Source organism: Carettochelys insculpta, chromosome 2, assembly GCF_033958435.1.
Source record: "Carettochelys insculpta isolate YL-2023 chromosome 2, ASM3395843v1, whole genome shotgun sequence".
Taxonomy (NCBI): Eukaryota; Metazoa; Chordata; order Testudines; family Carettochelyidae; genus Carettochelys; species Carettochelys insculpta.
This window is the reverse complement of record NC_134138.1, coordinates 275,091,988-275,116,825: the sequence shown is the minus strand read 5'-3', so window position 1 is coordinate 275,116,825 and position 24,838 is coordinate 275,091,988. Positions and strand designations below refer to the sequence as shown.

Sequence of the window (24,838 nt, the reverse complement as noted above, 5' to 3'; positions counted from 1 at the left end):
CCAGATAACTTGACTCCCTGTTAATCAAAGGGCTGAGACATTTGCTCCCCCAAAAAAATCTGGTGGTTTCTCTCAGACACCATTGACTTTCTCCAGCATCTCGGCTGATCACACTCACCAGCAAATCCATTACACACTCCTTGCCTGGTATTTACACACCTGTTTCTCACTTACACTCGTGTTATCACACTGAGATGCTGCCGTGTGTTCATGTAGAACCTCAAAGGCTGTCCATGATAGTGACCAAACCAAGCTAAAATATGGCGGTGCAGTTGCTGGGGTTGAATCTCTCTGTACCCCCATCTGATTTCTGATCAACGCACCCGGTTACAATCGGACGCTAGAACTAACCAGGTCGAAACTGCAGCGAAAGCTCTCTGAAGGAAGCACTAAGCTGCAGCCCCACGTGCTATTTGTGCAGCAGCTGGTAGCTGGCAGAGACCACAGACCTCATCCCGGATGAGCGGAGGGGTACGTGGAAGAGTAGCTCTGGGGATGGCGTTGGTTTTGGTTGCATTCAGACAGGTGAACAGTGCCCAAGGGGGACGTGGTTATCCAAAGAATGCCCAGTATGGCAGATGCCTTCTGTGATCTGACCACCCTGCAGGCGTTGCTTGTTCTGTGCTGTCGCACCTGCTCACGGGGCGGGGGAGGCCCCCTTGTGTAAAGCTGCTGAACGCAGGGGTTGCATGAGTGTAACTGATCGGAACTGGGGGAAGGAGGCTTGTGCCCAAAGGAGAACAGAAGGGAGCTGGCTTGGGGTTCCTGAGCTGGGCAGGCTCTGCAGAAGGGAGTGGGCTGCTAGCCATGTCTTGTGGCTGTGACTGGAGATGAAAGGGGATGGACCTCTGATCCAGTCACTCTGCAGAGTGAAACCACTTGAGACAGGCGGCCGGGGGGGAGGGCTCCTCCAGCGAGATGCCCGTCTCCCCATGGCTGAAGCGGGTGCATGGGAACCAGAAAACCGAGCTGAGCTGCTGCCAAGCCCAGACACCATAAGTGGTGAACAGTAAATCTGGGTTTTAGTGGTCTGACCCAAGGGCTCTAGTGCCCAGGCTGTAGCTGAGCCCTGGGTGGTAATTAGTGATGCTGGGGTGGGGGGCACTCCAAGACTAAGTGAGCAAGGGCTGTGCTGTTCTATGGAGGGGGGTGGGGTGCAGAAGGGAGCTTGGAGTGGGGGGCTGGGGTGCAGGAGAGGGTGTCTGCATGCTGCTGCAGCTCCCCAGCAACATCTGAACTCCTATTGGCTGGAAATGAGAAACCAGCCAATGGGAGCCGTGACTTTTTGCTTGGGGATGGGTCAGTGTGCAAAGCCCCCCCGTGGGATCCAGAGCAGGGAACAGCTGAAAGCTGCCTGGGGCTGGGTGCCTGAGGGTCCCAGCAGGGTGGGCTGCATCCAGCCTGCAGGCTGTCTCCCCCCAGCCCTGCTGGAGCTCCAGGTCCCAGCAGGCTGAGGGCTGCTGTGCCCTGGGGTTTCGCGGCAGAGTCCTGGAGCCGGTGCCAGATTGTCTTTCTGCTCTCTCCCCAGAGGGCTCTCGGAATGCCTCCAACGCGTCCACCCCCAGCGGCGACTCTCCGCCCCCCTCGGGCCTGACTCCGCCGCAGACCCCCCCAGTGGCAGACCCCGCCGCAATGGAGGCCTCGCTCGCCAGTCCGGTGCCCCTGGCCTTCCTGCCAGCCAAGAAAGAGGACCGGCCCCAGCCCGAAGGCGCCAGCTGCGACACCAGCACTAGCAGCTCCCCGGCGGGGCTGGTGGCGCTGAGCGAGTGTGGCCAGGTCCTGCTGGAAACGCCGCCCCAGGGGTGCCCAGCCCCCAAAGGCCTGCAGGAAGTGCTGAGCGTGGATACGCTGGATGCCAGGATCGTGATGGGGGAGGAGACCCGCTGTGGCAGTGACAAGGAGGGGGCTGGGGGGGAGCTGCCTGGCTCACTCCTGGCAGCGGAGGCTCCGGAGGCCCCTCCAGCCGGCGCCGAAGGCCACGTGGCCGATGCCAGAGAGGAGCTGAGTGATGAGGAAGATCCACTCCCCGAGGGCAGCTCGGCCGCTGCTGGGAAGAGGTTTGCCCAGGTCGCCCCAGGGGAATCTCCTTGCCCAAAGCCAAGAGACGCTGGGCAAATGTGTGTCTCTCCGCCTCCCCGGTGGCTGCCCGGGGAGCCCAACGAGCCTCCCGTGGCGCTAACGGAGACGTCGCTACCTCAGGGTGAAACCATGGCCGACGTGCCTTCCCCATCTCCCGTGCCTGCCAAAGACCCCCACCACGAGCTGGCTGAGGTGGAGGCCTCGCTGCTCCAACAGGCCAAACCTCTCCTGGACCCGGACCTGTACTTCACGGCCCCGTCGACGCCCATCAAAACAGTCTATTCCCACCTCCAGCACCACCCCTACGCCAAGGACAGCCTGAGTGAGGAGCAGAGCGATGTGGACAATGAAGGGCTCTGCTCCCCGCCCACCTCTCCATCAGGGTCCTACATCACAGCTGAGGGGGGCAGCTGGGCCTCCTCGGGCACCTCCAGCGCCTCCCCCTCCTGTTCTCCAAACCTGATGGCCGAGTCGGAGGCCATGGAGGCCTCGGCGGCTGATGGGGAACACCTGTCGGAGTTGGAGCTTCCTGAGGAGCCCGCTAGGTTTTCCAGGAGCTCTGGCCTGTCTGCTGAGCAGTTGGAGGAGGACGAGGTGGAGGAAGGTGATGACGTGTCTTTAGACAGATGCTCCTCTAGAAACGCCACTCTGCCTCCAGTGCCAACAGAGGAGGAGATGGATGGTCAGACCACGCCAGAAGAGTGGGATTCGGATATTGCTACCTCCGTTGTTCAGGTCCCTCAAACCACAGAGCTAGAGGCTCCAGAGGAGGGCCTGGCCCAGCCGAGAGAAGACTCTGGGGTTGAAACAGAGCCACTGCTAAGCACCTTGGGCCGGCAGCTCCTGAAGATGGACATCTTCACCTTGGACAAAGTCGGTGCTGACCTGGGCTCCAGGGATGCAGTGATGGAGCCTCTGGAGTCCAGCCTGTCTTCCTGCTCCCCCACCCCCTTGCCAGGCCTCCAGTCGGAGTCCAGCAGTGTGTCCGGGACAAGCTGCTCCTCAGATGCAGAGACGCCCAGCAGCCTGCAAGCGGAGGCTCCCGCCTCCTTGGCACAACTCCCGTCAGACTTCGCAGAGGGCTCGGACAATGACCAGATGATCCCAGCCACACTGCTGCCCTTCCGGGGTAGCCTGATCTTTGAGGCTGAGTCGCTGGAGATAACGCTGTTTCCTCAGGGGGAGTCTGTGGAGAACGACCTCTATGGGGTGGAAGAAGATGACAGCACCTCAGCCTCCTTCCAGCACTCCCTGTCGGAGAACTCCATCAACGAGGGCGTGGACGAGTCCTTTGCCTACCAAGATGACACTTCCCCATCCTCCGACTCGGCCTCGTACGATGGCGAGGAGGATGAACGGCTGTACAGCACCGAGCAGTACGCAGTGGTGACCCCCTCAGCTCAAGAAGGGGAGAAACCGGCTGCGGAGGAGTCAGAGCCAGGGGTCTCCCGCTCAGGGAGCGAGATGGAGACGTCGTCCGACGCCTCGGACACGGATGAGGAAGATGCAGCTTTCTCCGCTCTGGAGGCGGAGCTGGACAGAGGCCCCCTCACTGAGGTGGAGGTTGGGTTAGAGCCAGAGGCCAACCAGGATGAGCTGGAAGGAGCCCCAGAGGAAGAGAGGCATCCACCAGCCCAGAGTGAGGAGAGGCTGGAATCTACGCCATGTGCCACGCCACAGGTGGGGCCGACGGAGGAGCTCAGGGACTCTGAAGAGAGTCCAGGAACCAGCAGCTCTTCATCGCCTGGCCGCAGCCGGAGCCCCTCTCCGGAACCTGACCGAGCGTCCCCTGGGGATTCCGCTCTGCGGGCAGACCACTCACCGGTGGATACTGGCCCCTCTTCAGAGGGCTCCCCCAGGCACCAGGCCTCGCTGCTGGACATGCAGGAGGCCCTGGAGGAAGGGCTCCCCGGCTCAGGAGAGTGCCTGATTGCCTGCTTTGACTCCGAGGCGGCAGAGGTGTTCCCTGGGCTGGAGCTGGCCGTGGCAAATACGGAGCCAGAATGCCAGTCAGCTGCTGCTGAGGTGTGTGCAGCACTGTGGGGAGGCTGGAAGGGAGCTGCCATACCCTTGCCCTGGGAGGAGAAGCCAGCTCCCATTGAGCCCCCCACTGGGCAAGGCAGCAAGGCCTCCATGCTGGAGATCGGCACCAGGCTGAAGGAGTCTGAAGCTCACCTCTTGGCGCTCCTGGACCAGGACGGCGCTTCTTCGGGAGCGGAGAAGGAGGGTTGCTTTGAGGCCCGGCTGGGAGCTGATGAAGCCAGCCTGGAGCAGCCTGAAGTGGCCCGTGCAGACCACGAGCTGGCGGAGGAATGCCTGATCGCCTGCTTCTCCTCCGAGGAGGAGCTGGAGGAGGCCTCTCTGGATCAAGTCAACAACAACGAGGAGCAAGGAGAGCTGTCCCTGGAAGTCAGCCTGGATCCCCAGCCCCCTCCAGGACCAAGGGACGCGCAGCCAACTGCACTTCCAGACACAGACAGCCAAGACAAACCCACATTGGAGATGCTTCCAGATCAGCAGGGAGAGCCCCCTTTCCCTCCTGGGGAGGCAGAGTCCCCACACCTGGACCTCTGCGCCTTGCAGAAGGGCCTGCAGGAACTCCAGAGGACAGTGGACAGAAGCAGCGAGCTGTTCTGGCAGCCAGTCGTGGAGCCGAGCGTAAGCCCAGAGTCCGAGATCGAGATCTCTGCAGACAAGGGCTTCAGCCCAGAAGAGTCCTTGCTGCACCCTCCAGCCACGGCCGTGCCAGTGAGCACTGACCCAACAGAGGGCTGGGGAGCCCTAACCAAGGAGCCAACCCTAGCAAACAGCAGCATCCCTGAGCCAGTCTGCCTATCCCCACACGTAGGAGAGACCAAAGATTCCCACTCAGGAGAACCTCAACTGGACGAGAGCAGCCCTGGCCGATGGACACCGGCAGAACCACCCAGCAGCACAGACCTGACTCCAGAGATGCTGGGGGTAAGGGCACAAGAGAAGCCGCTAATGGCTGAGGCAGCAGAACCGGACCAGGAACCCAAGTTTGATGCCCTGCCCATCGCTGTGGTGGGGGAGACCCTGCCAAAGGCAGCTGCCCAGGCGCTGGAGAGCCTGGGGGTTCCTCAGCAAGGAGCCGGGGCTACCAGCAGTGACTTGCAAAGCAGACCCCCAGAGGAAGCTGCCCAGGTGTTGCGCTCAGGAAGCGAGGAACGCAGCCAAACGGATTCTGCCTTGGCTCCGGTTTGTCCCCCAGGAGACCACCATGAAACAGAACTGCCCCCTGCACTGGGACAAGCCCAGCCGGACCCAGGGGCATCTCCGGTCCAGGCCCTGCATGTCTGCAGCTTGGTGTCCAGCCAGCCTGAGCTGAGGGACGACAACATGAATCTCCTAAACGCTGCAGGCTCCGAGCTGCTGTGGGAGCCTGTGTGTGGGGCTGCAGAGGATGGAGCCTCGGCAAGTGGCAGCGAGAACATGGAGCCGGTAAGCGCAATGGAGAGCGCTGACGCCGGAGACGCAGACGAGATGGCTGGAGACCAGCCCAGCTGCCAAGAGCTGCCTGGTGGGAGGGAGGCTGCTGTCCCGGAGCAGTGGGGGGCTAGCCCCCAGCTTCCTCAGGAAGGGAAGGCAGCTGCGAGCGACGCACCAGCCGCACTGCAGGAGTGGGAGAGTCTTAGCAGCCTGCAGGAGGAAGAAACGCCCACCTCTGAGGCCACGTCGGAGGAAGGGGTCTGCCTCACCGACGAGGAGGAGGCCGAGTCCCAGCCTGAGGAGCATCCCCCAGGAACTCCCCCGCCCCAAGGCGAGATGCTCGCCGAGCTGGAGGCGAGGATGGAGGCTGCTTCGGAAGGCAGCTCTTCTGCTTTCAGCGACGACCTGCCCAGCGGCGAGTCCCTGGGAGGCAGGCAGGCGCTCGGTCCAGACAGCCCTACCTGGGAAAAACCTGACAGGTCGGCTTCCTCCAGAGAACCCTCCCCGGAGCCCCCGGCCGCCTCACAGTCCTTCCTGTCCCTGGGCTCCAGCAGCTTCGCAGCCTCTGAGGAGAGCGCAGCAGAGCTCACCACGCTGGCGGAGCTCGAACCCTCCAGGGTGGAGAGAGATGAGGGGGCTCCTGAACAGCCGGAGAGCCACCTGCCCAAGCAGACAGAGGGTGGCCCAAGTGAGCTGCAGGCAGCTGCCGCACCTCAGGAACATGCCCCTGTGGGCGGCAACCAAGACTCTCCCTCGAGAGCTGTGCACAGCTCAGCCCCGAAGCAGAGCCTGGCTTTGTGTTTGCACCACTCCGCTCTCCAAGAAGCTCCCCGCTCCTCTCGCTCAGAACGCGCCAGGCTAAGGGCCCCCCGGCCAGCGCCAAGCCAGCAGCAGCGGGTCTTCATGGCGTCCGAGGAGATGATCTACCTAGAGGAACCCGCTGGTCCAAGCCAGCCCGCTGCAGACGCTGGGGACAGCCTGGCACCTGAGGCTCCTGCTGGCGATTCAGGCTCCAGTTCCAGGGAGTCCAAAGCGACGGGCCCTCTGCAGCCACAGGTCGACTCACCGCCAGCAGCAGCTTGTGAGTGGCAGCAAATCGCAGCCATGTTACAAGGCTCCTTTGGGAACCTCCAGGCCCCCCAGCTTGGAGAGGGGCCTCCGTGTCCAGCAGGCAGCAAGCTAGTGACAGACGCCCAAAGTGTCCTTGCCAGCCCCCAGGAGAGGGTCTTGGAGAGCTCCTCAGGAGAGGCCACCCCGGACTCCTTGGAGGCCAGTGAAGCACAAGAGACGGCAGAAGTTCCACCTGTCCTTGAAACATCCACTCGAGAGCTCGCTGCCGGCAGCCCCACCCTGCGCACCGAGGACCAGGCGGCGAGCCAGCCCTCCCCAGCAGAGCCCGCTTCGGAGCAAGCCCAAGCAGAGAGCATCTGGGAGATGCTGCACACGGAGGAGGTGGTGGCCAGCCCTGTGCCGCCTGCTTCTTCGGCAGACAGCAGCGAGGCTGTGACCCCACTGCTTGAGGACCAGGATCTCGCTGCAGATGAAGACTCTGGGCCGCCCAGCGAAGAGCCTGTGGAGGGTGAGGCAATCCAGGCTTCCTCGGGGCCACCAGCCAAAGAGCAGGACAGGAGGCCACTGAGTCTAGAGGGGACTGCAGCGCTGGGTGTCTCACCTGGGGAGGCAGAGACCTGGAAGGGCCCTGGGGAGGCAGAGGTAGCTGGCGCCGTGCCAGAGCCCAGCCAAGCAGGACATCTGCAGCAACCGGCAGACCAGGGTAGCCTGCAAAGCTGGATCCCGTTGGGAGGGACTGAAGGTGGAGCAGAGAAGGAAACTCTCGCACTGAGTGAAGCCACCAGTCCATTGACACAGAGTTCCCCTCCTTCCCCTGAGCCATCGCCCACGTCCCTCACTAAGGATTCCCAACCCACTGAATCTCCTCCACCGGAGCCTTGCTCCAGCCCTGCACCGGAGCCTCCTCACCCAGCTCGGCCTGCCTCTCCTGAAGCTGCTATGGAGGAGGCGCCGCCTTCTCCTTGCTCTGAACTCCTAGAAGTGCCTCCTGCTTTACCGTTCCCAACACCTTCTGCAGATGCTCCTATCCCAGGCCAAAAAGACACCTCAGGGCCCCCTGCCTGTGAAGCGCTCGCCGATGCCCCGGCTGAGAACCAGCCTTCTCTCCTGCTGGATTCCAGGACGTACTTAGAAGGTAACATCTCTTCTGCCTCATCCCGCTTCTGTGTTGGGGTGGGACACGGCCAGGAGCGACTTGTCCTGCCCAGGCCAAGGAGGGTAGGAGGCAGGTGCTGCTTTGGCCACCTTTGTTACAGGACGGACTAAGACAGCATAGGGCTGGATTGAGTGCCCCTAGTTTTTAGGGGAACCTTGGCTTCTCCATGGTGAACATCCACCCCCAGTTCTAGCATGGTCCCATGGAGAAGTGCTTCTCTGTAGCTCTTGGCAGCAGACCCGTTTTCCTTGGGAGGGCTTCATGAGTCAGAGCAGGGAGAAGCTCACAGGACACTTGGCCAAATGTCCAGCTCCTGGGGCTGGGCAAGAGCTTTCCAGTGCTGGTGTCCGCCAGCCCTTAGCCTTCACCCACACAAAGGGACTAAACCCAAACCTGGGCCCTATGGCACCATGAAAGCCCCCCGTTCTGCATGGACATGATTGGCAAGACCCTTAGAGGCATTTGTGTGAAGGTCCTGTGTTGGGAATCCCTTGAGCAAACAGGAACCCGATGGCATCCTGTAGGCTTCTTGTGCCAGGAACCAGCTGCCATGATTAATGAGGCCTTCCCGAGAGGGCAGGCCTGGGGCCGTGCATGGCAGGGAAAGGTCCTCGGGCTCAGGGCCAGATCGCCAGCTGGCAACTGGCCTGTCGCTGGTCTTGGTGGAACTTGGCCACCTTGCACCAGCTCAGCTGTCTGCTCCCCAAACAGGCAGTGCGAATTCCAGTCCCCGGCTGACCCATGCAGAGAGGAGGTGCTCAAACTGTGGCCACAGCACTGCCCTTGTTACCAAAGTCCTAGGGCCAGCTTTGGCCTTCCATGGGCTCCAGGCAGAACCTGCTCCTACGACTTGGGTCACAGCTCTAGTGCTAGAAGGGCCTTCACAGGAGTCCCCAGATCTAACGGCAGTTCCCAGACAGAACATACACAATGCTCACTGCCCCCGATGAGGCAGAGATGCTTTCCCTGGTGGCCAGGCAAGATCAAGTCATCCAGGGCTCCTCCATCAGCACAATGGACTGCTGGCGCTTACCTAGCTCGGCTGGAGTCCTGGCTAGCTGTAGCACTTCAAAACAGCTGGTCAGCTAAGCAGCAGTACTACCACAGCTGCTCTGAACACTGGCATCCCAAGAGTCCCCACCTGGCCTGAAAACTTCTTGTGGGTCCCCCACCCCAAAATTGGCTTTGAACTCCCCCCTGCCCCCCACACACACCGTCCCTCAGCCCCTTGGATGCTTCAGCTATGCAGCTGCTGCAGTGGGGTGGAGTTGATTTGGGGGGGGCAGCACCCCTGGCCATGACTCACCAAGGAGCATTGGGGGGGGGTGTCTGTGGGCCCCCATTTCAGAACTGTCCTATTTAAAAGTCCTTTCTCCAATCCCAGCAGATTTCAACCAATTTTTCCAAGTTGTTACTCGCCCACCTTAGCTGACTTAAATCCCACAGAATTGTTCAAGTAACAAACCGACAGCCGCGATCCCCAGGGGGCGGACAGGTAAAACAGGAGGGCCAATTCCCGCTCTGGCAGGCGGAAGGGTCTCAAGCAGTGTTCTTTGCACACCCGACGTTCAGTTTCTCCATCGGACGGCGGCACCTCTCGGCAGCCTCATCTGTCGTGTTGCTGCTGTACCATGGAGGGACTGGGGAGAGGGGACTCTGCTGCTTAGCCCAGGGCCGCCGCTGGCGGCTAAAGACAGGCCTCCGGCCCAAGTAGGTACCTAAGAGGCTCCATAGGAGACATTCAGACTGGCTCATGCCTTTGGCCAACGCTAGCCAGGGCCCACCGCCTGGGGCAGGGATCTCTCTCCTCCCGCTTGAGAAGTGGGCACGTCTGGCTGCCTCCTGGAGCCTGGCTGAAGCAGGGGATGAGGAACAGGACCTAGCACCGCCACTGGCGGGAGAAACGTGGCCCCTGGTGGATGGGTGGGGTGCTCTGTGGGTTCCATGGGGGGCGCTGGGAACCCACCCAAGCGTGACTCTGTCTCCCTGCAGCTCTGGAGAGCTCTGCCTCCCCCACCCAGCACACAGCCCCCTTCCCCAGGGGCAGAGATCCCCGTGGGAGACCCCAGCTCCCAGGAAACAAAGACCCCAGAGGGCGGGGCTCCCTGTCTGCGGAGGAGAGACGAGCTCCCCGGGGCTCCATCCAGTCGGAGTCGAGCTCGTCCAGCGACAGCGAGCTGCCCTACCGCTGCCCGGAGATGGAGAGCCTGCGGGAGGCAGCCGGTGTGACACGGCTGGAGGACCAGCCCCTGGCGGGGCAGAGGAGCTGTGAGGTTAACCATAAAGGTGGGTGTGCTGGTTCCTCTCCCTGGCCTATGCAGCACCAAGGGCCAGGCCAGGAGAGGGCCGTGTGAACAGCCCCAGTGGGCTGCCTTGGTATGGGTGGGGGGCCCTGAGCTGAACCTCTGCAGATCCTCCATGGGTTGGTCAGTGAGGACCTGCCTGCACCCGCCAGGCCCCAGCCACAGGGAGTGCTGGGAACCAGCCAGCCTCTAGCACTAGCTGGGCCATGCTCCAGCCCAGCCACTGGGTGCGGGGCAATGGACCAGAGGTGGGGCTGGACTAGGTGCAGGTGGCTGCCTCCTCTCTGGGCTCTAGGACACCCCCCTGCATGGATCTCTAGTGGGGCTGCAGGCCCAGCCTGCTGGCATTGTGCCGCCAAGAGCCCAGTGGGGCAGGGGGGCTCCAGCGGGGCAGGTGCAGGAAACAACCCCCATGAGCGCAGCTAACATGGGCTGGTGGTGCTTCCTCAGCCCGGCACCGGTTCCTGCTGGGTGTGGCGCACAGGGAGGGGACCCCTGCCACGGCCTCCATGGCCCAGATAAAACCTGGCTCTGCCTCAGCCTGCGCATCGCAGGCCCTTGCCTGGCTGGTTACCAAGGGCACCCGGGCGGCCTGGCCGGCAGGTGGGATCTCTGCCCAGGGCCAAGGTGCTGTGCAGGGGGCTGAGGCCCGAGATCCAGTTCAGGATGGAGCAAAGGAAGTGGTGGGCCGATGTGACAGCCGGGGTGGTGGCCTGCTCTGCTTGTCCTGAGCAGCAGGAGCCATCCAGCCCCCAGGAGGAGCCATCCAGTGCGATTCCCCGGCTGGGAGCAGGGTGGGAAGCCCCCCTTGCCCTGAGCAGTGGCTCCTACCCAGCCCACTGGATAGCCCCAGGGCTTGGCAGGAGCCCTCTGGACCAGGGCAGAACAGAGGCAGTGCCTTGGGGGTCAGTCCAAAGGAGCTGGGCCCTGGGTGACTGAGCAGTAGGCCCAGCTACCCCTGTGCAGGAGGCACTGGGGCCCTTGACTTGGAGCTGGTTAAATCAGTCTGTCTGCCAGTCACAGGGCCTCCCTGAGCTGGACTCCAGGCAAGGCCAGCAGCACGCTGGGTCCTAGAGCTCCAGGAGCGGGGAGGTGCCCATCTGCCCCACGTGAGGATCAGGAGATGAGCAGTGGGGAGCATCTCGGCCAGAAGCAGGAGCCAGTGTGGGGTGACGCTGCTGGTCCAAGTCGCCCCTTCCACCGCAGAGGCGGCTGCTCTAACCCCGCCAGGCTCCCCTGCTAGCAGGAAGGGCTGTATAAACTCCAGCCATCACAACCCAGGGCAGGGCACTGACTGGCTTTGAGCTGTGCACCCTTTCTGCCTCTACCACTGACTTACTGGGGCACCTTGGGTGCATCTCTTTGCCTCCTGTCACTGTCTGGCTTGACTGCATGGCCAGTGGAGGCCAGGGCTGCATATGTACAGCACCTAGGGACAGGTTTCTGCCCCTCGGTCCTGCAGCACAAGGCTTAGGGCTGCTGTTGAAAGGGGAGTGGTTCCCTGGCCTGGCCCAGGGGACAACCGGCCTGGTGGGTGAGGGGTAAGGGACTGCGTGGCTTTGCCCTGGCTGATAGGGCAGGTGAAGGGGCCCAGCCATCGCTCTGACCCTCTCCTCTCTTCCAGGCTCTTGTAACGATTCGGAGAGCAACGACGAGTCCATTCCGGAGCTGGAGGAGCCGGAGGGCTCAGAAGCTCGTGCGGCTCAGACTCCGGTACGGGCTGCCTAGGGAGGCACCTGCAGGCCCCAGGGCAGCAGCTGGAGGATTGACCTAGCCTAACTAGCCAGCTCACTTGGGGCCCTCCACTATGACCCCTCCACTGTCCAGGAACTAGAGGCCTGGGGCAGAGGCCAGCAGTGTTTCAGCCAGCTGTGCCCTGGAACGAGCAGGCCCTGGGAGGTGGGATGGTAGAGCTGAAGTTTGTGGCACCCAAGAAAACCCTGGAGGCAGCCTGAGCAGGCCCCTGCCCAGCCCACTGGGGCTTTATAACTAGATGGGAGAGGCAGCGGGGTCCCTGCATGCTGAGGGCTAGCGCAGCTCCCACAGCCATCTGCAGCTGTTTCCAGCAGTGGTGCACATTTGTGCAGGCCTCTGCAAGTAACAAAGCTCATTCCACCTGTGGATGGAAAATTAGAGCCATGCCGGGGGAGGGGGCGGTGTTGCTCCATCTTCCCGACAGGTGCAGTGGGGGAGCAGGCCAGGGCGTCCTCTGGCATTGGAGCATCTGTACAGGGGCTTCCATAGCCCTGGAAGTCCCCCGCAGCACTCGGTGTGGCCGGGTGTCCTGGGCAGGGGGTGGTTCCTTGCTGTCTTGGTGACCTGGCTGCAGTACAGCCATTGTCCAAGGCTGCCTTGATCTCTGCCTGGGAAACCCTATGGGATGACCGGCTTCCCCCGCCCTCTAGTGCTGTCGTGCTCCAGGAGCTGCTGCCTGCTGGGCGCTTCTCCCTGTGACTCGCCCATGGCGGGAGGCCCTGGCTTGGGGTTGAGCTGCCCAGGGAGCAGGCCCTGGGGTGGCTCTCCAGGGGGCAGGACTAGGGATGCAAAGCAGCTGCTCTCCTGGAGGCAGGTGCTGCTCCAGGGCTGCATGTGGTGGTACCTCTGGGGTGGGCTCACCTGGCGGGGGGTTGGTGGTGTGAAGGAGATGCTGGCGGGGGCGGCAGCTGCTTCTCCCAGTGGCAGCTGGAAGGGCCGGCCTGGGGGAGCAGCATTGGTCCCCGGCCTATGCTGAGCAGCTGAGCTCTCCCCAGGGGCAGATCCCACCCAGGGGTGTGGGGGTGGGGCAGTGTCTGAGGAATGCTCTCTTGCTGGCTGGTGCTGGAGGGTGGCTCTGAGGAGCTGCTGAACAGCCAGCCAAAGGCCCCAGCGCACAGCTGTGCTTTAGAGAGCCCACAGCTGCGGCCAGCAGCCCTGCCCGGAGCTCCCTGGCTGGCAGCCCTGGCACTGGGGCAGGGCCTTCCCCACTTTCTCATGCACGCTGGGCTCCGGCACTGACTCGGGCTTGGGCCCAACTGAGCCATTTGCCTCAGTTTCCCCTGCTAGGCAACATGGGAGAGTCATGGGCATCCCTCCGCTTTCCATCCGTGGGCAGGAACACAGGAGACGGGGGCGGGGGGTGTATCCCCCCAGATAAATCTTCCGGGGCGGGGGGGAAGAATTGTGCCCCTGCATGGGGCTGTTCTTCCCTCCAGGTCCCAGGAGCTGAGGGGGAGCTTGTCTTGCAGGCGCAGCTCACGCACTCGCTGGGCACAGGCGAGGAGGCCATCAGCAAAGCCAAGCAGAGCCGGAGTGAGAAGAAGGCCAGGAAGGTGAGCAGTGGAGCCTGGAGGGGAGGGGCCGTGGGACCCAGCCCCTGGCAGACAGCCCCCCTCCCCCCAGGCCTGGCCCAGCGGCTGTCACTTGGAGCAGCCTCCTGGGGCTGGAGTGGGCACCCCCCCGTCAATGCCTGTCCAGTCTCAGGGCAGAGTGCGCCAGGGCTGGGGTCTGGCCTTGCTGGGAGAGCAGGTGGTAGATCTGCCCCCACCTGTGTCCCACAGCCAGTGCAGCGGCTCTGGCAGGGGCTGCTCCATGGCTGAAGTCGGCTTACACCCACCTGAACCTGGGACCACCCAGTGCAGCCCTGCCCCAAGCCCACAGGCACTGCTGTGCCTCAGCTCCCCCCAGGGCTGCACTAGTGGGGCCGGGGGGGGTGCAGCTTCCTGACAGCAGCCCACCTCGGCAGAGATGCAGGGGTGGGAGGGCTGGGGGCCCTTAGACACAAGGCCAGGCCTCTGCTGGTGCTGGATGGTGAGCCGGGGCACTTAGAGGACGTGGTCCCGCTGATGTGTGAGGGCACCTGGGCAGGGCTGTCGCTCTGGGGAGCCTCTTGTGGCTGATGGGGGAACTGGCCAGGCTGGCTGAGTTGCCGCAGGTGGGGGAAGAGGGTGAGGGTAGCTTAGCGTCTGGCTGTGTTCGTCACCGGCTCCAGCCATCAGCCCTGATCAAAGCCCCTCTGACCTGGAGGCAGCTGGCAGGTCTCTGCGTTTGGGGCTTTGCTGTGGCTGCCCAGGGATTGTCTGGGACGCCTCTGGGCTGTTCCCCCAGGGGCAGGACCGCTCAGGGCACAGCAGCCTTGGCATGCAGGGCCAGGCCCTGCCTAGGGGCCCCCGTGGCAGGAGGGGGGCAGTGCTCCCTCATGGCGTGGCCAGCTGCAGCGCCAGCCCCTCTGTGCAGAGGCTGGGCTCCCAGCCCTCCTGCTGGTCTCTGGCAGACCCCTGGGCCAATCCCCCGGAGGGGCTGGTGTGTGCCCTGGGGGCTGCTTGGTTCACAGCAGTTGCTAACCCACCTCCTTCGCCCTGGCCCCAGAGCACACATCCAGGTAGCCCAGGTCTGCTAGCCCTAGACTCCAGGGCCAGGTAGGGGCCAGGCCTAGCCGCCTCCTGCAGACAGGCTGGGGCCTTCAGGATGGGCAGTGAGGCCCACCAGGGGCTTTCCAAAGCAACACCACAGTTTCTAGGCCCGGGGAAGACTCACCGGCCTGCCCAGCCCACTCCCTGCCAGGGCAGGGTCACATCAGTCTCTCCAGCCTCTGCTTCCAGCACTGGCACCTGGCGTGATGTGAGCCAGGGTGGGAGACGGGCGCCGTCCTGCATGCCTGGTCTGCAGAGCTCTGGGGCGCCAGACATGGGCCTCTCCAAGCAGCAGCACCAGGCACAGTCCAGCAGGCGCCACCCCAGATGCTGCGGCTGTACGCCGAGGAAGCCGGGCAGCATTCCTGATCTGTGGCTGCCAAAGGGCCAGCCTGCCGCAGTGAACGTCCCTGAAGGAGCCTTTCCCCTGCCTCAGACGGGCGCTGCACAAAAGCTGCAGCTGCTCCCAGGCCTCTGGCCACCAGGCTGTGGCTCTGTCTGTGCTTGGCAGAGTCGTAACTAGATACGTCAGTTCTAGCTGTGCGATGGCCATAGGCCGGCTAACTCGTCCGAGTCCGTCCCACTGCCCTCCTTACTCTGCGTCTCCTGAGCCGTGCAGGGGTCGACCGTGCCCCCGGGAGGCCGAGTTTTGCATGTCCCACCAGAAGTGCAAAGTTGGACCCCAGAAGATCGACCCCAAGCAAGCGTAGACACAGCCCTTGTTCCCGGGTCCAGCATAACAGGTCGGTCCGTCTCCCCGCAGGCCATGTCCAAGCTGGGGCTGCGTCAGATTCATGGCGTCACCAGGATCACCATCCGGAAGTCCAAGAACATCCTGTTTGTGATCACCAAGCCAGATGTGTTCAAGAGCCCAGCGTCTGACATCTACATTGTGTTTGGAGAAGCCAAGGTGAGGCTGGGCAGAGCTGGGGATGGAGACCCCTCAGTGCAAGGGTGCTGCTCAGCAGGGGGCTGACCATGGCCCAGAGCTAGCCCCTTACTGGGGCATCTGTCCCCGCTGGTGAGTGGTTCCATCTGCTGCTGCAGGGCTCCGGCTTGGGGCCTAGTCTGATTTTTTTGCTCTTGCGGCCCAGTCTGGTGCGGGGTGTAGAGGTGCCATGGGTGGCTCCCTCTCTGGGATCTGCACCGATCTGGTGAGGACCTGCTCGCTCCCGCCCCAGCCACAGGCAGAACCGGTCTGGTACTATTGCACTGAGGCTTATGTGGATGTGCACCCAACAGGCCCAGGCTGCTGGCTGTGGGGGTCCTGCCAATCAGCTGGGCAGCACCTGACTCACTCCAGGCAGCTGCCCAGGGAGCACTGGGCCCCAGCTGTGATATGGGGGGGGGCTGCCCTCTGAACAGGCTCTATGGGATGCCAGGGCTGAGCTGTGCAAAGCAGAGGGAGAACACTGGCTCAGCCAGTCCCCAGCACCTCCAGGGCAGGGTTGCTCACTGGTGTCAGGCATTACTCAGCCCCTCCCGGAGCAGGGACTAGCCCAGGCACAGGCGTCATCCTGCTGCAACTGTCCTTGATGGCTCTGGCCCATGGAGTCCTGCCCACCCTCAGTGGGTGGCTCTGCTGTCACCACAGGACCACCGGCCAATCACTCCAGCAGGCAGGGCCCCGCGCCGACCTCCCCCGGGAGCACTGGGCCTCCTGACGCAGCTCTGTCCCCACAGATCGAGGACCTGTCGCAGCAGGTGCACAAGGCGGCTGCGGAGAAGTTCAAGGTGCCCATGGAGCACTCGCCTCTGATCACGGAAACCGCCCCGGCCCTGGCTATCAAGGAGGAGAGCGAGGAAGAGGAGGAGGTAAGGCCTAGAGTGAGGAAGGAAGCAGGGGGGCAGGGGCTGTCCAGGGCTGCCAGTTTGGGGCACCGCTGGCTGTTGGGTGCCAGCTCCTGGACTCTGCTCTGAACCTCGTCCAGAGCTGCTGGAGGCCAGGCTGGCCCAGGCTGCCTGCTGGTGAGCTGGCCCCTGCTGGGAGGGTGCACGAGGCCGGGGGATGCAGGTGGCCATGCAGGGGTTACAAGTGGTGCTAGTTAGGCTGGGATGCTGTCTGCACTGCAGCCTGGGGAGGCGGGGGGGGCATGACCAATGGGGAGAAGGTGGGAGGCTGCACCAGCCACTGGGGGCAGAGCCGGTGCTGTAGTGCAGCCCTTGGGCTGGGATAGGTTCCCACCCACAGTCTGCCCCACTGAGCTCCTTTGGATCCCTTGGTGAGCCCCAGCTGCCTCCAGCACAGCAGGGCACTGCCCCAAGGAGCTGACTGCAGCGGTGCTGGCTGGTGGGGAGCCAGCGGCTGGCCAGGGCTCTCTGGCTTGAGGACGCTCTGGACAGCGGCCAGGCTGCATCAGGGCAGATCCATGCACGTGGCCAGCAGGATGAAGGGGGAAGGCTCCTGCCTGGGAGCAACCCCTCTGGTCCCCCTCCAAGTGCTGGGTGTCTGAGCAGGGCCTGGGTGGCTCAGGGCAGGTCACCCCAGAAGCTGGACACCCAGCAGGGTGCCCCTCCCATCAGGTGCAGCATAACAACTCCCCCCTCCCCGCCCCTCCCCAGGTTGACGAGACCGGGCTGGAGGTGCGCGACATCGAGCTGGTGATGGCTCAGGCCAACGTGTCCCGTCCCAAAGCCGTGCGGGCGCTGAGACACAACAACAACGATATCGTCAACGCCATCATGGTAAGAGCCCAGGTCTCATGACCACCACCCCCCACCCCAAACACACACCCGGCAGGAGAGCCTGCCCTGCTGGTGGCAACATGGCTTGAGTGTCCCGCCAGCAGGGGAAGCCGAGGCAGTGGAGCACCTCTCCCAAGAAGGGAGCAGCTGGATGACAACTTGGGGCTCCCTGTGCTGCACCTGCAGTACTAGGCCACCCTGCCTAGAGCCACCCCACTTGGAGCAGAAGGCCTGGAGGAGGAGGTGCCCCCCAGGCAATGCTGCAGTCCAGTGAGGCTACGTCCCTGCTGGATACCCCTCCCCAGGGCATGCAGCGGGGAGACGCTGGCTGGAACAGGGCTGCCATGAGTACGTGGCAGGCCCGTCCCCGTGGGGCTCCTGGCGCTCTTCCCTCTGCTCTAACCATCGGCTCTCTCTCCCCCAGGAGCTGACCATGTAGCTGCTGGCCCGGCCGTGCAAACAACCGCCCCACCCCTCTGTATAGATGCACAGTTCCTCCTATACAGTTCAGCTGGTGTTACATACTGTAGAACTGCAACGCTGCCTCCTAGTCTGCGTCTCCACTGCTGCTCAATAAAACGGCCTCGTGTATTCACTCGAAACACAGCCTGGTTCTGCCTCCGTCCTTCTGCCCCCGCGAGGTCAGGCAGGAGCAGGCCCTGCCTAGCTCCGGTAGGGTGGGGGACAGCCCTGTGGCCAGAGCTCCAGTGCAGCAGGCTGGAAGCTGCAAAGGCCTGGCCAGACTGTGGCTGGGCAGCAGCTCACTCTGCTCAAGCTGAGATGGGAGGGTGATGCGGGCAGAGTTTAGCTGCTTGAACTGGAACTGAAGGGCACCAGCCAGTGCAGCTACCCCACTCTGTGCTCCCCAGGCGTCAGGGCAGAGGCACCTAGCCAGCTCTGCTGGGCTGGAGCGCTGGGAGAACAGGCCTGGGTTTGTATACCACCTCCTCCAGCTCAGAGGGGTACACGTGGCACCTATGGGGCAGGGGCTGACTTCAGCACAGCCCTGTGGGCTCTGCTTTAAGGCAGCTCAGTGCCTGCAGAGGAAGGGGAAGGACAAAGCTAGCGGACAGCAGAGCTTAAGCCGGGGCTCGCTGCCTTACGGAGCAGGGGATCCCTGCATTGTGCCATGGCCACCTTAGCCAGGCCTTCCTCCAGGGGCCAGCGGGGTGGAAGCAGCCCTAGGAAGGGCAAGTCAGAGCACATGATTCCTGGCCAGCAGGGGCTAGGATGAGCCCTCTGCCCAGGGGCTTCCTAGCTGCAGTAGCTGAACTGGGCAAGGACAGTGGCTGTGCGTGCCCTGCTGTGAGCTCCCAGTGGGGGCAGCCAGCTGTGCCCCTTTCCCTTCCCAGGAATCCTCAAGGACAGGGCTGCGGCAAAAGCCACACCCAGGAGCAGGCAGTGGCTGGCTTGTGATCTGAGAGCTCCCTGCCCTAGGCATAGGGATAGGACCCTTGTGCAGGGGGACAGCCCCCCCACTTCACCTGCTCACAGGGGGTCCTGAGAGCCCAGCACACTGTCACCTGAGGCCAGTCCTGTAGCTGGTGCTTTGAGGCAGCCTAGAGACAAGCCCCAGCTGCTGAGGGCAGCTCTAATTTCAGCCCCCTCCCCATGTTACTGTTCCAGGGACTGAGCCAAGCTCCCACTGCTCCACCAGCCCCTGGCCATTTAAGGCTGGCTGGAGGGGAAACACAGGTCTGAGGGTGGCTGGTCTGATGCTACCCACCAGACTATAATGGCAGAGCTGCATGGGGGACTTGGAGGGGTGTGTTCTACCCACTAGTTCCTACTGCCTCACCAGCCACATCACAGCTCAGAGCCAAACATGCAAACTAAAACTCAAGATGGAGGGGTTAATGGCCCCTGCAGCCAGCTGGAGTGGGGGTGGGGTATGTCTGAGGGCAGAGTCAGGCCAGCTGTGCTTTGTCAAGGCCTGAAGCTTTATTCAGTTGCATTAAACAGCTTTTGCTGCTGCTCTCCAAGCAGGGAGGGGCTGGGGCTGACTCCACTAGCTCCCAGCAGAGGCTGCAACAGGGACAGTGGGAACCTGCCTGAGATGAGCTCTTCCCATGTCCCTGCCATGCTGCGCTCCTCCCCATGGGGTGCAGCAGAGAGACCGGCCTCTTAAAAATCAATTGCTGCTGCTGGCGCCCAGGGGCTATTCCCTTGAGCTGAACCCTTCAGCACTGAGGCTGCCGCAGTTTTTACTCTTTGCTCCTCCAAAATAAATTCAGGATTTGGCTCCAGGAGCTGCTGCTGGGCTTGGGCAGGAGTATGTGCCCAGCCCCCTCAGGGTCAATCAACCCCACAGCTACACAGGAGGGTTTTTTCAACAAACCATGTGCAGCATCCACACTAAATAGACATTGTCAACAGGCTCCTGCGGCCCCCCAGGCCGGGTGCCTTTTGTGCTAGAATCCAGCAACAAAAAAAGCTGGGTGGATGCTGCAGGGGGCCACCTGCCAGACAGGGCTTCAGAGTCACTGGGCCTCTGGCTGGCTGGTCCAGCAAGAGCATGGCTGGGCAATCCAGCTGCTCTTTACAGTGGCAGGCCAGAGCACTCTGCTTTCAGGTGTAGCCACAATTGGGCAACAGATGTTTTGGTGGCTGAGCTCTGCCAGCTGGGCTCTGGTTCTATTTGTGCAGGCTGGGAGGCCAGTCAGATGGTGCTGAGGACTGGCTGGGAGGGGTGCACAGTGATTGCCTGGCAAGGAACTCAGGGCAGGCAGCTGCTGCTAATTAGAGGGGGTGGCTTCTGGGTGCTCCATGGGGATATGAATGATTTCATGTTGCCACTGCTGCAAGTCTGTGCCCCACAAGCAGCCAATGACCAGTTGGACACTCGTTCCTGGGAAACCTTTGGCTCTCATGCTAGTACCTAACAGGGCCAGTGTCATAAGAACAGAAGAATGGCCATACTGGGTCAGACCAAAGGTCCATCCAGCCCAGCATCCCATCTGCTGACGGTGGCCAATGCCAGGTGCCCCAGAGAAGGAGAACAGAAGACAATGATCAAGTGATTTATCTCCTGCCCTTGTTCTGAAGGCTAGGGCACCATACTTTACCCCCAGCTAATAGCCATTTATGGACCTAACCTGCAAAAATTTATCGAGCTCTTTTTTTTTTTGAAACCCTCATAGAGTCCTGGCCTCACAGCCTCCTCCGGCAAGGAGTTCTACAGGTTGACTGTGCGCTGTGTGAAGAAAAATTTCCTTTTATTAGTTTTGAACCTACTACCCATCAATTTCATTTGGTGTCCCCTAGTTCTTGTATTATGGGAAAAGGTAAATAATTTTTCTATATTCACTTTCTCCACACCATTCATGATTTTATATACCTCTATCATATCGCCCCTCAATCGCCTCTTTTCCAAACTGAGAAGTCCCAGTCTCTCTAGCCTCTCCCCATATGGGACCCATTCCAAGCCCCTAATCATCTTAGTTGCCCTTTTCTGAACCTTTTCTAATGCCAATATATCTTTTTTGAGGTGAGGAGACCACATCTGCAGGCAGTACTCAAGATGTGGGCGTACCATAGTTTTATATAGGGGAAGTATGATATCTTTTGTCTTATTATCGATCCCTTTTTTAATAATTCCTAACATCCTATTTGCTTTACTAACTGCCGCTGCACACTGCGTGGATGTCTTCAGAGAACTAGCCACTATAACTCCAAGATCCCTTTCCTGATCTGTCGTAGCTAAATTTGACCCCATCATGTAGTACGTGTAATTTGGCTTATTTTTTCCAACATGCATTACCTTACACTTACCCACATTAAATTTCATTTGTCATTTTGCTGCCCAATCACTCAGTTTGCTGAGATCTTTTTGTAGTTCTTCACAATCTGTTTTGGTTTTGACTGTCCTGAACAACTTGGTGTCATCTGCAAACTTGGCCACCTCACTGCTTACCTCATTTTCTAGATCATTGATGAACAAGTTGAACAGGATCGGTCCCAGGACTGACCCCTGGGGAACACCACTAGTTACCCTCCTCCATTGTGAAAATTTACCATTTATTCCCACCCTTTGTTTTCCAGCTTTTAACCAATTCCCGATCCATGAAAGGATCTTTCCTCCTATCCCATGACTGCCTAATTTACATAAAAGCCTTTGGTGTGGGACTGTGTCAAAGGCTTTCTGGAAATCTAGGTATATTATGTCCACTGGGTGCCCCTTGTCCGCATGTTTATTAACCCCTTCAAAGAATTCTAATAGATTAGTTAGACACGACTTCCCTCTGCAGAAACCATGCTGACTTTTGCCCAACAATTCGTGCCCTTCTACGTGCCTTGCAATTTTATTCTTTACTAGTGTTTCTACTAATGTGCCTGGTACTGATGTTAAACTTATCGGTCTATAATTGCCAGGGTCTCCTCTAGAGCCTTTTTTAAATATTGGCGTTATATTGGCTGTCTTCCAGTCATTTGGTACCAAAGTGGATTTAAAGGATAGGTTACAAACCACTGTTAATAACTCTGCAATTTCACATTTGAGTTCTTTCAGAACCCTTGGGTGAATACCGTCTGGTCCTGGAGACTTGTTACTATTCAGCTTATCAATTAACTCCAAAACCTCCTCTAATGTCACTTCAATCTGAGAGAGTTCCTCAGATTTGTCACCTAAAAAGGCTGGCTCAGATTTAGGAACCTCTGTAACATCCTCAGCCGTGAAGACTGAAGCAAAGAAATCATTTAATCGCTCCGCAATGGCACTGTCTTCCTTGATCGCTCCTTTTATAACTTTATCGTCCAAGGGCCCCACTGCTTTTTTAGCGGGCTTCCTGCTGCTAATGTATTTAAAAAACATTTTACTATCGTTTTTTGAATTTTTGGCTAGCTGTTCCTCAAAATCTTTTTTGGCTTTTCTTACTACATTATGACACTTAATTTGGGGGTGTTTATGTTCCTTTCTATTTTCCTCACTAGGATTTGACTTCCACTTTTTAAAAGCTGCCCTTTTCTCTCTCACTGCCTTTTTAACATGGCTGTTTAGCCATGGTGGTTCTTTGTTAGGTCTCTTACTGTGTTTTTTTATTTGGGGTATACATTTAAGTTGGGCCTCTAGTATGGTGTCTTTAAACAGTTTCCATGCAGCTTCCAGGGATTTTAGTTTAGTTGCTCTACCTTTTAGTTTCTGTTTAACTAGCTTCCTCATTTTAGTGTAATTTCCCTTTTTGAAATTAAATGCCAGTGTTTGACCGCTGCGGTGTTCTTCCCAACACAGGAATATTAAAAGTTATTATATTGTGGTCACTATTTCCAAGCGGTCCAGTAACAGTTACCTCTTGGACCAGATCCTGCGTTCCAGTCAAGACTAGATCGCGAATTGACTCTCCCCTTGTGGGTTCCTGTACTAGCTGCTCCAAGAAGCAGTCATTTAAGGCATCAAGAAATTTAATCTCTGAATCCCGTCCTGAGGTGACATGCACCCAATCAACATGGGGATAATTGAAATCTCCTATTATTACTGTGTTTTTTATTTTGATAGCCTCTCTAATCTCCCTTAACATTTCAGCATCACTATCACTGTCCTGGTTAGGTGGTCGGTAATATATTCCTAATGCCATATTCATATTAGAGGAATGAATTGTTATCCATAATGATTCTATGGAACATTTTGATTCCTTTAGGATTTTTGCTTCATTTGATTCTATATTATCCTTCACATATAGTACCACTCTGCCACCCGCACGACCTGTTCTGTCTTTCCGATATAATTTATATCCCGGTATGATAGTGTCCCACTGATTGTCCTCATTCCACCATGTTTCTGAGATGCCTATTATGTCAACTTCCTCCTTTGATATGAGGTACTCCAGTTCACCCATCTTATTAGACAGACTCCTAGTATTTGTATAAAAGCACATTAAAAAACTACCACTATTTATATGTCCGCCTTTCACAGATGCGTTGGATTTTTTTTATATGCGATTGTTTCACATCTGATCTTGCCCATATATTATTTCCCACGTTCCCTATCTGACTAACTTCTAGGGAATCCCTATCTATGGAGCCTCGTGTAAGAGAAAAGTCTCTGTCCGATCCAGGTGCTCCCCCGCACCAATCGGCTTTCCCCCACCTCTTAGTTTAAAAACTGCTCTACGACCTTTTTAATGTTTAATGCCAGCAGTCTGGATCCACCTTGATTTAGGTGGAGCCCATCATTCCTGTATAGGCTCCCCCTACCCCAAAAGTGTCCCCAGTTCCTAATAAATCTAAACCCCTCTTCCCTACACCATCGTCTCATCCACGCATTGAGACTCTGAAGTTCTGCCTGTCTATCTGGCCCTGCGCGTGGAACTGGAAGCATTTCAGAGAATGCCACCATAGATGTTCTGGATTTCAGTCTCTTTCCTAGTAACCTAAATTTGGCCTCCAGAACATCTCTTCTACCCTTCCCTATGTCATTGGTACCAACATGTACCACGCCCACCGGCTCCTCCCCAGCACTGCCCATAAGTCTGTCTAGATGCCTCGAGCGATCCGCAACCTTCGCACCAGGCAGGCAAGTCACCATACGGTTCTCCCGGTCATCACAAATCCAACTATCTATATTTCTAATGATCGAATCCCCCACTACTAAAACCTGCTTCTTCCTAACAGCTGGTGCTCCCTCCCCCCGGAGAAGTACCCTCGGCACGAGAGGATACAACAGCACCCTCTGGAAGGAGGGTCCCAACTATGGGATGGTTTCCCTCTGCTCCCATTGGCTGCTCTCCTTCCCTGAGCCTTTCATCCTCCATAACAGCATCAGGACTGTCAGATTGGAGGTGGGACAGCCCTACTATGTCCCGGAAAGTCCCTCTTCCCACCTGGGCACCTTGCAGCAGGAGCTGGGCCTGAAATCTGCATGTTGGGTCATTCCTGCTGCACTGAGCATCTGGCAGCTGGACCTTGCTGTTCAGCTGCACCTGTTGCAGGGCTAAGGTGGGCTCTGCCTACAGCACAAGAGCTCCTGGCTGTACCGGTTGGGTGTGCAACCCACATACCTGGGGGGGCGGGGGGGGGGGGGGGGCTGGCTAGCCCCATGTTAGCCCCTATCCCAGTTACAGAGAGCAGGAATAGTGTCTCTCCAGCCCGAGTGGTGCACCAGGCAGGTTTTTCACTCACTACAGCACATCATACGCTACATGCCAGCAGGCCCAGGTTGGCGTCTACCTGGTGGCAGACACATGTGGTGTCCTTCACAGGTTGTGGGTCTGGGCCCTGGGACAATTGTTGTGGGGGAGGGCAGTAACTCAATTGATTGAGTACCCACCCCCCACCGGCCTGTACTGTGTGATTGCCCCTTGAGTCTGTCCCTGGCTTGTGCTGCCCTGCTCCTTCCAGAGCCACATGCAAGACCAGGGGGAATAGAGCCCCTGCCATCCAGGGCAAGGTTCTGGTTTTGTCCCCCATCTCCCTTGTGCAGCAATCTGGTGCAGCCACGCCTGGAAGCAAAAGGAGCTGTACGTTTGCCGCCAGCTGCAGGAGTCAGTTGTGTCACAGCCGTCGCGCTCGCCCAGGTGCTAGTAAAGGGGCATGTGAATTGTAACGTTAAAAAGCTTAGGCCTGTGCAGCTTGGAAAGGAGCCAGGGCAGGGTGGGCAAGGGCTGGACACAAGGCACTAGGATGTGGTCTTGACCTTTTCACAAAACACAGGAGCAACCCAGTGCACCAGGTTTAACACAAAAGCTTCTTTACAGACTCCCTGGCAAGCCCTG

At 59.4% G+C, this 24,838-nt stretch overlaps 1 protein-coding gene across 1 annotated transcript in view; it reads left to right on the top strand.

The window, feature by feature from the left end:
• LOC142008179 (uncharacterized) overlaps window positions 1-17,728 on the top strand; it is a 45,776-nt gene extending 28,048 nt beyond the window's left edge. The window contains exons 2-9 of the mRNA XM_074985250.1: window positions 1,529-7,735; window positions 9,749-10,042; window positions 11,684-11,772; window positions 13,284-13,367; window positions 15,211-15,357; window positions 16,131-16,262; window positions 17,010-17,132; window positions 17,557-17,728. Of these exons, the coding sequence (XP_074841351.1) occupies window positions 1,529-7,735; window positions 9,749-10,042; window positions 11,684-11,772; window positions 13,284-13,367; window positions 15,211-15,357; window positions 16,131-16,262; window positions 17,010-17,132; window positions 17,557-17,571 (7,091 nt within the window). The 3' untranslated portion in view covers window positions 17,572-17,728. The remainder of the gene's footprint in view (window positions 1-1,528; window positions 7,736-9,748; window positions 10,043-11,683; window positions 11,773-13,283; window positions 13,368-15,210; window positions 15,358-16,130; window positions 16,263-17,009; window positions 17,133-17,556) is intronic.
• The last annotated feature ends 7,110 nt before the right edge of the window (window positions 17,729-24,838 follow it).